General features: G+C 39.5%; 1 protein-coding gene across 1 annotated transcript; it reads right to left on the bottom strand.

Moving 5' to 3' along the window:
- Positions 1-10,305: 10,305 nt before the first annotated feature.
- ZNF396 (zinc finger protein 396) lies at positions 10,306-16,913 on the bottom strand. The gene is given in 5 exon segments (XM_010335431.3): positions 10,306-11,051; positions 11,956-12,159; positions 12,162-12,299; positions 15,763-15,907; positions 16,155-16,913. Coding segments are annotated over 5 exon segments (1,014 nt in total). The 5' UTR covers positions 16,587-16,913; the 3' UTR covers positions 10,306-10,956.
- Positions 16,914-17,119: the final 206 nt, after the last annotated feature.

The raw sequence follows: 17,119 nt of genomic DNA, 5'->3' as shown, positions 1-17,119 counted from the left end.
GTATGTGTAGTCACATTTCATCATGGTTTTAATTTGCATTTCTCTAAAGGCTAATGATGTTGGACAATTTTTTAGCTGCTTTTTGCCACCCATAAGTATTCTTTTATGAAGTGTTTGCTCAAGTCTTCCTCTCCATTAAAAATTTTTTTCTTACTATTGAGTTTTGGAAATTCTATGTTGGATATAAGTCTTTTGTCTAATTTGTGATTTGAAAATATTTCTGAGTCTGTAGCTTATATTTTCTTCTCTTAATAATGTGTTTTACAGAGCAAAACTTGTTAACATTTATGAACATCAATTTTTTTTTTTTTTGAGATGGGAGTCTCACTCTGTAGCCCAGGCTGGAGTGCAGAGGCATGATCTTGGCTCACTGCAATCTCTGCCTCCTGGGTCCCAGTTCAAGCATTTCTCCTACCTCAGCCTCCCAAGTAGCTGGGGTTACAGGCACAAGCCACCATGCCCAGCTAATTTTTGTATTTTTTTTTTTTTTTTTAGTAGAGACAGGGTTTCACCATGTTGGCCAGTCTGGTCTTGAACTCCTGACCTCATGATCTACCCACCTTGGCCTCCCAAAGTGTGATCCCCAATATTGGAGGTAGGGCCTGATGGGAGGTAGGGCCTAGTGGGAGGCCTACTGGATTCATGAGAGTGAGTTCTCATGAATGGTTTAACACCATCTCCTGGTCCTTTTCTTGTGATAGAGTTCTCAAGAGATCTGGTTGTTTAAAAGTGTGTAGCACCTCCTACCTCTCTCTTGCTCCTGCTCCAGCCATGTAAGAGGTACCAGCTTCCCCTTCACCTTCTACCATGATTGTACGTTTTCTGAGGCCTCCCCAGAAGCTAAACATGCCAGCATCACGCTTCCTATACCGAAACAAGTTTCTGTTGTTTAAACCAGTCAACTTACGGTATTTTTCTTATAGCAGCCCAAACTCACTAAGATAACTTTATATTCTACAACCTTGTTAAATTCCATTATTATTATTAGGAAGATTTTTGTAGATTCAGTGGGAGTTTTTAGGTAGCTATACATGTTACCCTCAAATTGGGAGCACTTATTTTAAAAATAAACAATCTGTATAATTTTCATTTTTAATTTTTAAAAGTAGAGACGGAGGGGCCGGGCGTGGTGGCTCACGCCTGTAGTCCCAGCACTTTGGGAGGTCGAGGCGGGCAGATCACGAGGTCAAGAGATAGAGACCATCCTGGTCAACATGGTGAAACCCCGTCTCTACTAAAAATACAAAAAATTAGCTGGGCATGGTGGTGCGTGCCTGTAATCCCAGCTACTCTGGAGGCTGAGGCAGGAGAATTGCCTGAACCCAGGAGGTGGAAGTTGTGGTGAGCCGAGATCGCGCCATTGCACTCCAGCCTGGATAACAAGAGTGAAACCCCGTCTCAAAAAAAACAAAATAATAAAGAAATAAATAAACAAAAATTTAAAAAAATAATAAAAGTAGAAACAGGGCCTCATTTTGTCACCCAGGCTGGAGTACAGTGGCATGATCATGGTCCACTGCAGCCTCAACCTCCTGGGCTCAAATGATCCTCTCACCTCAGATTCCTGAGTAGCTGGCACTACTGCTGTTGCCATCACATCTGGCTAATTTTTAAAAATTTTTGTAGAAATGGGGTCTTGCTGTGTTGCCAGGCTGGTCTCAAACTGCTGGCCTCAAGTGATCCTCCTGCCTTGACATCCCAAAGTGCTGAGATTATGGGCATGAACAACCATGCCATGCTGTGCATAATTTTCATATCTTGCCTTATTGTACTGGTTAGGGCTTCTAATACAATGTTGAATAGGAGTGCAGAGTAGATGTCCTTTTTGTTTTTTTCTCAATCTTAAAGGGAAAAACATTCAGGCTTTCATAATTATTATATTAACCCTAGGTTTTTAGTAGATGCCTTTTATAAGTTTGAAGAAGCCTCTTTTTGTTCTTTTCATCCTTTCATCAAACGAATGTTGAATTTTGTCAAATGCTTTTCCTGCATCAGTTAATACAACCATGTGGCTTTTCCTGTTGAGACTATTAATATGGTAAATTACCTTGACTGATTTTTGAATACCGAGTCAACTGTACAATTCTGGGATAAACCCTACTTGGTCGTGATGTTTTGTCCTTTCTATACATTGCTGAATTAAATTTGCTAGTATTTTTTTTTTTTTTTTGAGACAGAGTTTCACTCTTGTTACCCAGGCTGGAGTGCAATGGTGCAATCTCGGCTTACCACAACCTCCGTCTCCTGGGTTCAGGCAATTCTCCTGCCTCAGCCTCCTGAGTAGCTGGGATTACAGGCACGCGCCACCACACCCAGCTAATTTTTGTATTTTTAGTAGAGAAGGGGTTTCACCATGTTGACCAGGATGGTCTCGATCTCCTGACCTCGTGATCCACCCGCCTCAGCCTCCCAAAGTGCTGGGATTACAGGCTTGAGCCACCGCGCCCGGCCCAATTTGCTAGTATTTTGTTGAGGATCTTTGTGCCTATGTTTATGAAGATTTTGGATTGTAGTTTTCTTGTACAATCCAATACCATCTTTCTTTGTCAATCTTTTAATCTCTGTCTCATTTAGATTCAATAACTTCTATTGATTTATCACTATTTCCTCTATCATTGAATTCATCAGGTGAATATTTTATTGTGATTGTTGTATTTTTTCACTTCAAAAATTTCCATTCGTTTCTTCTTTATATCTTCCATTTCTTTCCTGGTATATATCCTTCCATTCATTCACCCTTACTTTCAAAGCATGGTTATAAAACTTGCCTTAAAGTTTTTTCTGTTAATCCTAACATCTCTATCATTTAGGTGTTGGCATCACTTGATTTTCTTTTCTCTTGCAAGTTGAGATATTCCTATATTCCTGGTTCTTTCTGTGCCTAGTAATTTTGCATTGTGTCCTGCACATTTTCAATATTATGCTGTCAGATCCTGGGTATTATTTAAGTCATAAGAAGAATGTTGATGTTTTTGTTTAACAGACAACTGCCCTAGTTATGGTCAGGTAGCAAGTTCTGATTCACATTGTGTGGGCTGTAGTTCCAATGTCAGTTCAGATTTCAAACATTTCCATTTCATTTTGGGTCTTTGTGTGTGCCACCCAGTGGCCAATCTGGGGCCTAAGTGATAGTCTATCTTGTAGCTCAGTTCTCAATGCCTGTGATGTGCCAGTTAGGGTCGGCTTCACCCATGCTCAGTTTAGAGGCGAGCAGATGGGGTTCATACAAAACTTCAGGAGACCTCACTCCTCTTTGCAATAACTTTATCACTTTTCTGGCTCCCTGGGACCTCCTTTACTAGTTCTTCAGCTAGAAAGCTGGGGTTTCAGTTTCCTGGTTTAGTTCTGCTGTTTACTTCTCCCAGCTGCATTCTGTAACCTGGTCCAAGCAGCAGAGGACACAGAGATAATAAAAGCAATGGGGATTTGGGGATTTGCTCTGTGCTTCTGGGACAAAAGCAACTGTTCAGAACAAAGTGTTTCTCTCCCTCTGAGTTTAAAGTGCCTTCCCAAAGCCTGGGTGACAGAGTAAGGCCCTGTCTCTAAAATAAATAGATAATTAAATTAAATTAGATGCCTTACCAAAGACTGCTGCCATTGCAGTGCTGCTGATGCCACTGCTACTGCCATAGTATTGCCTGAAGACTGGGGTAGAAGAGAAGGGAAATAAAGGAATAAATGCTGTATATGGGATTTCCCTATTCTCCGACTCTTAGAACCCCCCTTTCCCACTCCAGACTTTATTAGGGCAGGGATTTTTTTTTTTTTTTATAAGCAGCTTCGTTTCTGTTTCTTCTATAGTTTTTTCATTGTGGTAAAATATATGTAACATAAAAATCTGTCATTTTGACCATTTTAAGTGTACAGTTCCTTAGGCCAGAAACAGAACTCTTGTCTTGGAACCCTTTCTATTTATTCTCAGTATGCACTTCTGGGTTTCAGGCTGCCTTTGAGTCTAAGCAATAAGATGCCAAGGGGGGTAGATAGTAAATTCAATGCTAGTTTTGTAGATTTCAAATTCTGCTCTTCTCCAGTCTGCTTGCTGTCATTTACTTTGAAGAAGCCTCAGATAGGTACCCCATGCATTTTGTCCAAGCTTTCCAGTTAGTGGGAGAGATGGGGTTTGGTAGAGTGTCCTTATTCTATCTTCCATGGAACCAGAGCTTCTGTTCTTATTTTTGTCATTCTACCCTGACGCCTGCCCCACCCACTTGGTTTAAATTGCTTTTTTGTTTTTTTACCCCCTAGTTTCTTAAGGTGTATGATTAGATAATTGATGTTAAACATTTCTATTCTTCTAATATAGCTACTTAAAGGAATAGTACATTAGGGCTTCAGTCTTCCTTGTCTGTAGTTTTCTCTCTCTTTTTTTTTTTTTCCATTCACATTTATCTGCTTAAAATCTTGCACTTTTCATAGCTCTTTCCTCCACATGTGTCAGCTTCATCTTCCAGCTGATGCAACATTTTCTGGCATTGTTACCAGTCATAGTAACATCTGGGAATAGGACATAAACATCTCCATGTCTCTTTTTTTTTTTTTTTTTTTTAGAAGCAAGCAAGCTTTTCCCAGAAGCCATGGGGCAGGCGTCTCCTGATGTCTCATTGGGCTGGATTGGGTGTAATACTCATTTCTAAACTAAAAGCAAAAGGGGGAATTGTTTTTTGTTTTTTGGTTTTTTTTGCCATTTTAAAAAGGTGGAGTCTTGCTTTGTTGTCCAGCTGGTCTTGAACTTGTGAGCTTAAGCAATCTTTTGGCCTTGGCCTCCCAAAGTGCTAAGATTACAGGCATGAACCACCATGCGTGGCCCACAGGTAGAATTGGATGATCATGATTGTCTTGGACTAATCATTTGGGGTGGAAAAGTCAAACTGTAAAACCACCTAGGTGACAAGATTGCTAATAGCCAGAAAATAAAAAACAAAGTTAATTAGGCTGATCCAGTTCTGATGCAGCATGTTAACATGTCCAACTGGAGATACTCTACCTAGAATCCTGACAACTACTTCTAAGATGGATAGACTGCAGCCAGCAAAGCTATGTAGGAAAAGATAGCAAATTTCTATGTGGTTTATCATTAGTTGTGACACTAGCATTCTACAACTTATGGAAGCTGTCTCTCAATGTCATTGTCACCTTTGAATAAAAATGACCCTTCAGTTGAAGACAAACCATTTAGCATTTAAAGACAACCAAGATTAATACATCCAGACAATAAGGTACATCCAGTGAGCAAAATTTCAGGAATCAGCAAAGTAATTAAACACATAGCTTTAAACAAGAAAGTAATTTTGAATCTAAGAAATTATAACCAATTTTAATATTATTTCCTAGCCATTCAGGATTTGTGGCCTATATGGTCTATTTGAATATTCTTCCAGGGCTCCTTGGATAATCTCGTCATCTCCTGTCCTCAATGTTTAGTGACAAAGGAAACATTATTTGGGCTTATAGTCACTCAGTCCTTTCACCAAGTAGTATCTGTATTTTTATCTTTCAGATTCTTTGCTTTTGAACAACGTTCATTCCACAGAGTTTTTTGTTTGTTTGTTTTTTCTTTGCTAGGATATAAGCTGTATTATGGCAGGGATTATAAAAAAAGCAGCTTCATTTTTATTTCTTCCAATGCTTTTGTCTTCCATTGTGATAAAATATACAAAAATTTATCATTTTAACCATTTTTAAGTGTACAATTCAGTAGTATTAAGAACATTCATAATGTTATTCAACTATCACCACTCTCCATTTTCAGAAGTTTTTTTATCACCTCAGATGGAAAACATGTATCCACAATAACTTGCATCCTCCCTTCTCTCTACCTCCTGGTAATCACATTTGACTTTATGTCTTTACAAATTTGCCTTTTCTAGGTACCTCAAATAAGTGGAATCATATGTGTCCTTTCTCATCTGGCTTATTTCACTTAACCTAATGTTTTCAAGGTTCATCCTTGTAGCAGGTATCAGAATTTCATTTGTTTTTATGGCTGAATAACATTATGTTGTATGTCTGTATCAAATTTTATCCATTCATATGTAGATGGTCATTTGTGTAGTTTCCACCTTTTAGTTATTTCAAATAATGCTGCTATGAACATTGGCATACAGATACCTGTTTGAATCTCTGCTTTCAGATCTTTTGAGTATCTACATAGAAATGGAATTACTGGATCATATAAGAATTTTGTTTAATTTTTTGAGGAACCACCAAACTGTTTCCCATAGCAGCTACAACATTTTACATTCTCAAGAGCAACGCACAAGCATTCCAATTTCTCTTCATCTTTTCCAATACCTGTTTCTTTTTTAAATAGTAACCATCCTAATGGGTGTGAAGTGGTATCTGGTTGTGGTTTTGATATGCATTTCCATAATGATTAGTGATGTCGAGCATCTTTTCATGTGCTTATTGGCCATTTATGTATCCTCTTTGGAGGAGTGTCTATTCATGACTTTTGCCCATTTTTGAAATTTCTGGTTGTTGTTGAGTTGGAGGGGTTCTTTATATATTGTAGGCAGTAATCCCATATAAGATATGTAATTTTCAAGTGTTTTTGTTCCACAAGTATTTGAGTCACAATTATGCACCACATACTGTACCAGAGGCTTGGGAAACAACAGTGAATGAGGCAGCTCATGCTCTCAAGCAGCATGAAATAGTGGAGTCAGTACAGAAATAGATATAATCTCCATTTAGCAGGACAGAAGGTTATCACGTTGATTCTGAAATAAGCAACGAAAAACGTAGTTTATTTTTTTATAACTATAATCTTTTTTTCTTGAATCCCTGCTGCGTTGGGTGGATGGGTGGTGAAAGAGCTGAATTAAATTGTTATATGTAGTTAATAATTATTAAATTGAATTATTCAGTCCATTTTAAGTTCAATTCCCTCTCATGGCTATTACTCACTCTGCCCTTTTTTACCATCTTCTTGGGAAGCTGGGGCATACATTCCCTGTGATTAGGTGCTGCTATGGATTGCATGTTAGGTGGGCTTGCTGTTCCAATCTTCCCTGGTTTCTATTCTGGGCAGCTGGTCTGCTGTGGTGCTTGCTCACCAAACCTGCAGGAACAAACCATCTGTTCTTTTGATTGGGCTGGAGGCCAGTGTCTCTTCCTTGGTGATTTGTCTTCACTTTTTTTCTAGGAAGAGCTATAGGTCCCCAGTAAGGTCTGGTGGGCCCTGTAGCTCTTAGCTACAGGATCCACAAAGGTTACTTTGCTCAACTATCCCAACTTACCAGCTCTATAGTCAGCTATTTTCCAAGGTTCCTGCTGGGCACAGAGAACTGCCATATATCTTCCAAGCCGCATATTAGCTGATAAAGGCCCTCTACCTAACACTGAATTGCCATTTTTATGAGAGTTCAGTGTTGGAGCACCAGCAGTCTGTTCAACAATTTTCCTCCCAATGCACTCAATGGCAAGGGGGCATAGCCCTCTCCCCTTGATTCTCCCCTAACCCCCTCCATAATTCTGCAGGGGTTGGGCAACAGAGGTGAAAGGACATCTGGGCCTAATCCTCTCATTTTCTCACTCACTCTTCCCAGGACTAGGAGAGCCTTAAAAATTTTTCTTTTTGCTACTCCATAACTTTTTCCATTGCAAGGTGTCATTTATATTCCTCTTCCTTGGGGCCATATTTGCAATTTAATACTTTAAAAATGTTTTATTTCGCCGGGCGCGGTGGCTCAAGCCTGTAATCCCAGCACTTTGGGAGGCCAAGGCGGGTGGATCACGAGGTCGAGAGATAGAGACCATCTTGGTGAACATGGTGATACCCCGTCTCTACTAAAAATACAAAAAATCAGCTGGGCATGGTGGCGCGTGCCTGTAATCCCAGCTACTCAGGAGGCTGAGGCAGGAGAACTGCCTGAACCCAGGAGGCGGGAGGTTGCGGTGAGCCGAGATCGTGCCATTGCACTCCAGCCTGGGTAACAAGAGCGAAACTCCGTCTCAAAAAAAAAAAAAAAGTTTTATTTCATGAGATAAATATAATGGTAAAAATAAGAACAGACTGATAATGCAATTAAAATAACAGAGTGGTGGTACTCCCCAACCTACTCTTTGGGTATAAGGAAGAAGTGGTACTTAAACTAAAACATGAAGAATACACAGGAATTAGGTAACTTGTGAAAGCTAGACAGGAGTTCAAAAGGAGTACATGGAAAGGCCCAAAGGCTGAAGGACTTCCAGTAAAGCAGAATGGCTGAAGCATAAAGGAGGCAATGACAAGAGCTGAAGGTGAAGTGGTAAGCTGTGGTGGTCAGATCACAAAGAGCCTTAAAAATCTTGTTTAGCAGTTCTGACTTTATCCTAAAAGCAAGGGAAAGCCTATGTTTTAGGCAGGGAAATGACATGATAAAATGTATGCCATAGCAAGATTACTTTGATTGAGAGATTAATGCATATGAAGAGGGCAAGGTTAAGGGCCACAATTTTCCCCTCACTCAGGGACTAGTCACCATCTTGAATTTTGCCAGTATAAGCTGGAAAAATATAGGTTTGGAGGTAGGGTCACAACAGCCTATTTAAGTGTTGAAGGGATGGATGCAGAAGGAAGGCAGAGAGTGAAGAAACAGAAGAGAGGAAGAATGACTGGCAATCAAGGTCCTTCAGAGGTGAGAATACTGAGGCTCAGAGGGGAAAGACCCGTCTCTCATTCTCAGAGGAGGGAGAGGAAATGATGGGTAAAGTGTAAATAATTTGGCAAATCTAGTAGCAAGAAGTTGTAAGAGTTCTTACCTTTTTTTCTCCTTTAATGCAGGAAGGAAAGGCATAGTTGTTTGCCCATAAGAAGGAAGGTGACAAAGGATTAGTATGGCAAACATGGTTGGCAAACCCCATATCATCCTCAACTCCCATCTGCCCTGCTGTTCCTCTAGTTTGAAAATGCTTACCCTACCAGACACACTAGCAGCAAGGAAGCATAAGCCCAATTTTGGTAGGGTTTTCAGAAAGCTTTTGCTTAGCATGGCTGGCTATCTCTTCTTCCTGACTTAATCCCAGTTTCTAGAGCTGTCACAGCTCTCTCGAAAATCAGACAAAATAACATGAGATAAAGTTAGACCAGTCATCCTCCAGCTGCTGATTGAGAGCCAGCAACCCACCTTCCAGATTTCAGGTTGAAAACTCCTATTTCTTTAGACCACCAAAAATGGATTTTGCATCCAGGAGCATTCCTAACACAGAAAGGCTTGCTGTGTTAAGCCACTGTTGTAAGGAGTGGCTTAACTCCTTACATCTTGGAGATCCAGATGAAGTGAAATCCATAAATCAATACCTATTTCATTTTGGAGTATTTACTATCCCTGAAAATTAATCAATATAATGGGGGTACTAATAAAATGTTAATTTTAAAAATCGAAGTTAGCTCAACTAATTTTCCTTTTACATAAACTAGTACCAAAAACGTATTAGGATACCTACATAACTGCAAAATAATTCAAAGTACACAGAAACCCCCTTTAAAAATTCATCATATACTTCGATGATATGATTCACACCACTTTCTGGTGGAGACATTCAAATTATTCACAATAAAGAGAATGCAACCTTACAAAGTTGATGGCAGCACCAAGTGAAGATGAGTGCTTCCTTCAAAATACTTGATTTAGATTCCATCATCTTATTCACATAGAACCTAAGAAACTCTGTAATTAAGCAGTAATTCACAATATACACATTTCTGAGGCATTTGTTATTTCAATAGATGGGTTGTTCCTCTCTTTAATTACAAAGAGAATGGGCCTCAAACAAACAAAAAAAAAATCCTACATTTTTAATGACTGGAAGTACAGAGAACTCAGTATATATTCATATTTACTAAAGCTACAAATCATAATCACTATCAGAAAATTATATAATAAAATTTACATTCACTTCTCCTCCTACTAATCTTATATTTATCAGCATACTAACTAAGCAGAGTGTGGTAATTCCACATATCTGAAGCTCCTCTAAGCCAATTTCTGGAGTTACTCTAAGATATGGTTGGATTTTCTGAGAACAATGAGTTTTACACTTTGTGAGGAACCCAACCAGACAAAGAAGTTGACTATGAGCCTCTTCTCTATTCCAAGGACTTTGATTTCTGATGTTTGCCTCCATACTGGGTAACTATAGCATCATGGAAAACATAATACATGTATTTTTGTAATAATATTACAGAGTTTTATCAAGAATCTCTGGAAAAGAGATCATTATGTTGTTTGTATACTGTCAGAATAATTTTAATAATGTATTAATCAGTCATTTTAAACAGGGAATCCGGCTGAATTAAATACATATAAAAATATAGCTACTCATATCCCCATAGGTAAGCCAAATAAAATATCCCATAAATGTTGTCTTGACACATATAAACTATAATGGTTAGGTTCAACAGTTGTTTATAAGGAATTGCAATGGACCCTTTGAACTGAACTTCAGTGATTTGTTCATATGTACAAGAGCATCAAAATCCATGTTCTCATTTCATAACAGTGTGTCTAGAAACTAATCTTACTAAGAATGCAGAAGACTCTGAAAAGGTTGTCTTATGATGCTTGTAACATATTCATAGCTAATTTAGTCCAGAAAAGGGAACACTGAAGCACTGTCATCAGCAGTTAAGGGCTTCCTCTTCCAGTTAAGCTGTGGTACATTTCTCCATCACACACTGCACCTGCCAGCACTTGTGGTACAACAGTCTTGTTAGACAATTTCATTCATCTCCCTTTTTTCTTTACATTAAGATGATCATCCACCTTACAGAAGTACGCATTGAATAATATTGTTATGAAAACATTCCTTATGTTTAGACTCCTTGTAGGCATGCAGTCTTCTTAATGTTTCCATTGAATTATTTCCAAACTACATTGTGAACAAGATTATTTTTTTCCAACATGAGAAATTAACTTGGTATCATGAATAGTATAGAGGCTCTTGTGACCTTCCATAAGCGATTAAGGCCCTTTATCTGCCTCCTGAAAGTGACCTGAAACACGTCAGCCTAGTCTTGAAGTACAAATTCTTTTGGGCCTCTGCAATCCTATGTTCATATTTTGAATCTGGTAACAAAAGACAAAATAGGATTTTTTTTTTTTTTTTTTTTTTTGAGATGGAGTCTTGCCCTGTCTCCCAGGCTACTTCAGTCTGGGAGTGAAGTGGCACGATCTCAGCTCATTGCAACCTCTGTCTTCTGGTTTCAAGCAATTCTCCTGCCTCAGCCTCCTGAGTAGCTGGAATTACAGGTGCACACTGCCATGCCAGGCTAATTTTTTGTATTTTAGTAGAGACGGGGTTTTACCGTGTTGCCCAGGCTGGTCTTGAACTCCTGAGCTCAAGGACTCCGTCCACCTTAGCATCTCAAAGTGCTAGGATTACTGGTGTGAGCCATTGCATCCAGCCAGGAATTTTTTTTAAGAGTGCTTTAATCTTCGGTCTTTAGAATTCTAGTGCTCAAGTTAGGAAATGGAGGAGGATATCTATTTTTACACGGAGTAACTCACACATTCCTTCTCAATGAGGGAAAAAATGTATTTGTCTAAAAAGATACATGGTAGTTCATTATATGTGTTAATAATGAAAATAGTAGAACATGTCTGAGAATGTCTTTTCAAGGGCTGCATAGCGATGGAAATCTCAATTAAGCTTTGGAATCCGAAACATCAGAATTAACACAGCATTGATAAGCAGAAAAGCAAATAATGCTGACATGAGATTTTCAACCTTCTCTCCTATGGCTTTTATGACCATTGAAAGGAGACTGGTGTCAACTAAGACCACTGATTTGTGCTAAGGAGTGTTTGCACCTTGTGTCTTCCCTTGTGCCAAAATAGCTCTGAGTAAATGCTTTGATTCCCTCATGATACTTATGGGACTTTTTTCTAATGTTTCTTTTTCTATGTCTGAAAAGATTCAAGCTCTGACTAAAGGCTTTGCCACAGTCATGACACTTGCAGGGCTTCTTGCCAGTGTGGGTTCTTCAATGCTGAATCAGAATCGAGCTTCGGCTGAACGCCTTTGCACACTCGTCACACGCATAAGGTTTTTCTCCACTGTGGATTCTCTGATGTAAAATAAGGGCTGAACTCTGACTAAAGATTTTGCCACATTCATCGCATTTGTATTATTTTTTCTGAGAAGGATTTCCTTGTCTTCTTGCAAACTTACCACTTGTTCGTAAGTTCTTCTATATGTGGAACTCTGGGAGGCATTCATATGAAGGCTGTTGGAAGCATCGTAATGCAGTTCTATGCCTGAAGAAGTCTTTTGCCTTGAAACAGATTTCACAATTATAGTTTTGATGTCTTCATCTGAAGTAGAAAAACAAATGTCACCAGGAAAGAGAGAGAATGATCCAAGTTAAATATACATGATTATTAGCTAGCATATTTATAAAACAACACACATTACAGAGGATGGAGAGTGTATGACATAATATTGAGAAGATTATATAAGACAAAGAGAAAGGTTTACATACTGAGGAGGCAATCAACTAAACTATAAAGATGCAAAGCTCTGTGGAAAAGACAGAAAAGGGAATAAGAATTAAAAGGTATGTCAGAGACTAAGGAAAGTCTGGAAGGAAAGAGAGGGCTTAAAAAGAAGGAATGATTGGAGATGCAGACAGACAAACCGAAGTAGAGGAATCCGATGTGGCCGTGGGAGTAAGAAACAAGATTTAGTACCGGAGTATCAATAAACAAACAAAAGCTTAATAATCATAAAGGAATCAATAACTATGCCAAGAAATGAGCTGAAGAAAGCCAAGGGGCCAAAAAGGAATGTGGAAAATAAAGAAAATATTTAAGTTAGGCAAATAAAGGGAAGATTATAGACTAGGATAACTAGCACCTCAAAGATCAAGGGTAGCTAAGTACCCATCAAAGAAATATCTCTGCTCCTGTATGGATTTGATATTACTGGTTGAACAGCTGTCTGTTGTATTATTTTGTATACCTTTAACGTCTATGAGAAATGTACGTGGCTGCTTATGGGCTGTGGCCACTCAGGCAGCACACAAATCTGGCTTGATGCAGAGGGCCTTATGACTCAGGGTGCCTGAAGCTCCAGCAGAACTGCTAATTCGGATGTGAAAATGCCAGTGTAATTTGGATGCATTACCTAAAGAAATCACTTCAGTTATCCTCATGGTGGCATTTTAACTGAAGCTGCTGAAAGACAGGAGTTTAAAATGAGTTTATAAAAGCAAAGTACAACAGTTTTGGACATGTCTGGGGACATGACTTGGCTGGGGCTGTGACTACTGGGGATGCCTTTATCTGAAGTAATTACATAAATAAGATTAAAAGGAACCCAGAGAGGTACTGATGATAAGTGATCCTTTGGGCCCTCCTGAGGACAAATAAAAAACATGGGGTAAGAAAGGAGGTCTGGGGAGAACAGTCAGTGACAGAGTGTGATACTGAGTAAGAAAACTATGAGCTGCTGTTGTTTTACTCTTTGAATTTAATTGAAAATGGCTCCACCTGCTGTCTCTACAATCTCCTTAGAATCACCCAACACACGCTCAAATATTAACATGAGCCCTTCTCAATTCCTTCTTAATAACAAACCCCATAGTTTCCATGGCATGTTCTCGTTCCTGCTGCAGCAAACTAAATAAACTTAACTTAAAAAGCTACATAAAAATCAAATCAAATGGGTCTAAATAGTTATTACAAAAGGAATTTAAAATAATTTCTTGTATTTATTCACAAAGGTGGTATCTCAGTCCATTTTCTGTTGCCTAGAATAAAACACCTGAACTTGAGTAATTTATTTATAAAAGGAATTTATTTCTTATAGTTATTGAGGCTGAGAAGTCATAGGTGAAGGGGTATATCTTGTGAGAGCCTTCTTGCTGGTGGAGACCCTCTGAAGAGTCCTGAGGCAGTAGAGGGCATTTTATGGTGAAAGGGCTGATCACACTAATATGCTAACTCAGCCCTTTCTTCCTCTTCTTATAAAGTTACCAGTTTGACTTGTATGATAACCCATTAACTCATTAATCCATGAATGAGCTAATCCATTCATGAGGACAGGGGTGATAATCCAATTACCTCTCAAAGTTCTCACTTCTCAATACTGCCACACTTGGGATTAAGTTTCAACATGAGTTTTGGAGGAGACAAACATTCAAACCATGGTATATGGCATGCTCATTTATTATTACTAGTTTAAGTGGAAATCATTTTATAAATGGTTCTGTCTCAAATTCATTTTCAATTTATTCCAAAGTGACCTCAATGATTAGTCATTACTATCAAAATCCTGGCATCAATTAGTACTTTACAGCACTAAGACCAAGGTCATCTCCCAGCAGCTTTGATAAGACATGACTCAGTACCACAGAAGTCATTTTGTGGCCTTAAATGGCTGTATTATTCTATCACATGATTCTGGTTCTCTCTGCCTTGTATTGCAAGATCCTGGACCCTTTGCATTCTGTTTCAAATTTCTACAAATCTTAGAAAAATGTAGGAAAGGGCTCCGTGAGGACATTCACAGGTAGAATGTGGTTCTTGCCACACCTGGCTTTCAGGTTGGTCACTTCTGTAGTCACCACACCAAGCTGCTGAGTCTGGGATGATCTCCCTTCCTTTCCTGATGAAAAATACTTTTTCCTGAAAAGACTTTCACTTTTCTAAGTAAACCAAGACAATTTCTAGACTGGAGGTATTAGGTGTCCCAGTATAAGCCTTTTGAGAGCCAGTACTTGCCAAGTAAAGGTGAACAATGATTTCTAAATCTCTCTTAAAATTACTGCATTTTATTTGTATAGTTTCTTATAAAAATTCCCTCAGAAAAACTCTAACCTTGCTTAGCTATCAGCTATGAACTACGGAAGCAGTGCTGAAGAAAGGGGAGGAGATCCTCCTAAGTAGGATTTTCCTCAATCTCTGGCTCCTATTTTATGCAGGATGATCATCTAGAAGGAGGACTTCTGCTCAAATGTTACTTCATCAGAGAGGCCTTCCTACCACTCTATATAATAAGATCTTATCCTCACTAGTCTGTTTAAAGTAGCATGGCCCTTTTATCAAATGAAATTTTAGAGTTCCAATATATATAAAACAGATGAAAACACAGCTACTCTGTCTGAAGCAGGAGCAAGTAGTTCCAGCCTACAAGGCCTGTAACTCAGCCTTATTTTCACTTCTTACCTTCATCTAACCCCCTTATTCTTTGTTTTGTTTTTGTTTTTCCCCATGGTTCTTTATTTGTTTAGTATCTGCACTGTAAGAACAGATTGCTACGCAGCTATTTTGGAGCACTTGTAGAAAGTGATGCAAAGAGCAGTTGAGGCCAGTTGAGGATGTGAAGAAGTTGAGAAATGTATTTAAAGCACATAAGACAGCAAAGTCACCTTAGCAGCCATATAGGTAATTTTGCTACTAGATTTCACCAGTAACTGAGCAGTTATATAGGAAATGATGATGAGGATCAGTGGTCTCTAGACTGTGTAACTTAGGGTCCCAGAGAAGGGCCTCAAGGGCTGCCTGAAGATAAAGGGCTACTTTAAAAAGGCTTGAAAACCCTGCTGGAGACGATGTCAAGAATTTAAAATCTGAAGACTTTATAAGAATCTCTGAAAAAGAAGCCAGAACAAAATACTGAAGATCTTCATTTAGTAGGACAAATAACAGAAGTTCCCACCGTGAGAAGGAGATGAGAGGGCGAGATTTGAGGCTTCTTGCATAAATCAGCAGAGATGTGTGTGGTGAGCAGAAGGCCCCCACATCTTCCACCATGAACTGAATTCTGCCCCCTCACCATGTGGTCTTAAGGACTGAGGCTCCCATGACGCTCCGTGGAGCTACTTCTTCACAGGCATGAGTTGGCTACTTGGCAATTCCTCAGTGATTTCTGAAGGTGCTAGCTTCTCTGCAATCATGTCCTTCCTTTGTCCATAAAAGACCTAACTGAGCCTGAAGAACACCATCAGGTTGGGACTTGAGGATAAAATAACAAAGAAGAAACTATGCAAAAAGTATCTGGACACAGGACAATGGAGGGAAAAAGTAGAGCCACCTTCTATTTGCTGGGACACCCATGAGTACTTTCACCCCTAAACATTCAGTTGTGCTGAATGGGAATACAGTTTGAGAGCTCAACTCCCAGTGATGTGCCCAGGCTCTTGATTCAGCCTGGTGGTTCATCTCCACAGGCATCCTTCTTATCTGCTCTGGTCCATCAAGCTCTCTTTCCACACCCTCCAGCATAGTCACAGCTTCCTCTCCATTCTCTGGATGACGGTTCTGCACCCAGGCCTGCAGTTCTTTTGGAAGGATGGCCAGGAACTGCTCCAGCACCAGCAGCTCCAGGATCTGCTCTTTGGTGTGCACCTCCAGCCTCAGCCAGAGATGACAAAGTTCCCAGAGCTGTCTAAGAGCCTCCCGGAGCCCAAGTGAATCCTGGTAGCCAAACTGCCTGAACTGCTGGCAGAAGGTCTCTGGGCTGTAGCTGTTGCTCCAGTGGAGGATAGAGTCCAGATCACAGGTCTGCTTTTCCTCTTCCATCTTCACTGTCAGAATCCCAACACATTCTTCTGAAGTTTGTGTTAGGAGTGATGATGACTTTCCCAATTTTGTAGACATTTTGACAGGCAAATAGCTCAGTACTGTTAGGCTTAAATCCTCCAGGAGGTGGAGCTCTCCTTATGGACACTCCTTAAATATGATTAAAGAAACAAGTGGAAAGAAGACAAAAGACAAATACTTCTCAGAGCAAAACAACTAAGATTAGAAATGTAAGACTGTATAGGACATACTGACCCTAGTCTTAACAGAAACCATGCTTTTTTTATTTTATTTTTTTGAGACGGAGTCTCACTCTGTTACCTGTTGTGCAGTGGTGGGATCTCCACTCAGTGCAACCTCTGCCTCCGGGGTTCAAGCGATTTTCATGACTCAGCATCCTAAGTAGCTGGGGCTACAGCTCCATGCCTAGCTAATTTTTATATTTTCAGTAGAGATGGAGTTTCACCATGTTGGCCAGGCTAGTCTTGAACTCCTGACTTCAGGTGATTCACCTGCCTTGGTTTCCCAAAGTGCTGGGATTACAGGCATGAGCCACCATTCCTGGGCCAGAAAGCATGCTTTTAAATAATATTTCTTTAAGAGAACCAAAC

This window comes from Saimiri boliviensis, chromosome 13, assembly GCF_048565385.1.
Source record: "Saimiri boliviensis isolate mSaiBol1 chromosome 13, mSaiBol1.pri, whole genome shotgun sequence".
Classification (NCBI taxonomy): domain Eukaryota; kingdom Metazoa; phylum Chordata; class Mammalia; order Primates; family Cebidae; genus Saimiri; species Saimiri boliviensis.
This window is presented reverse-complemented; position numbering and strand designations above follow the sequence as displayed.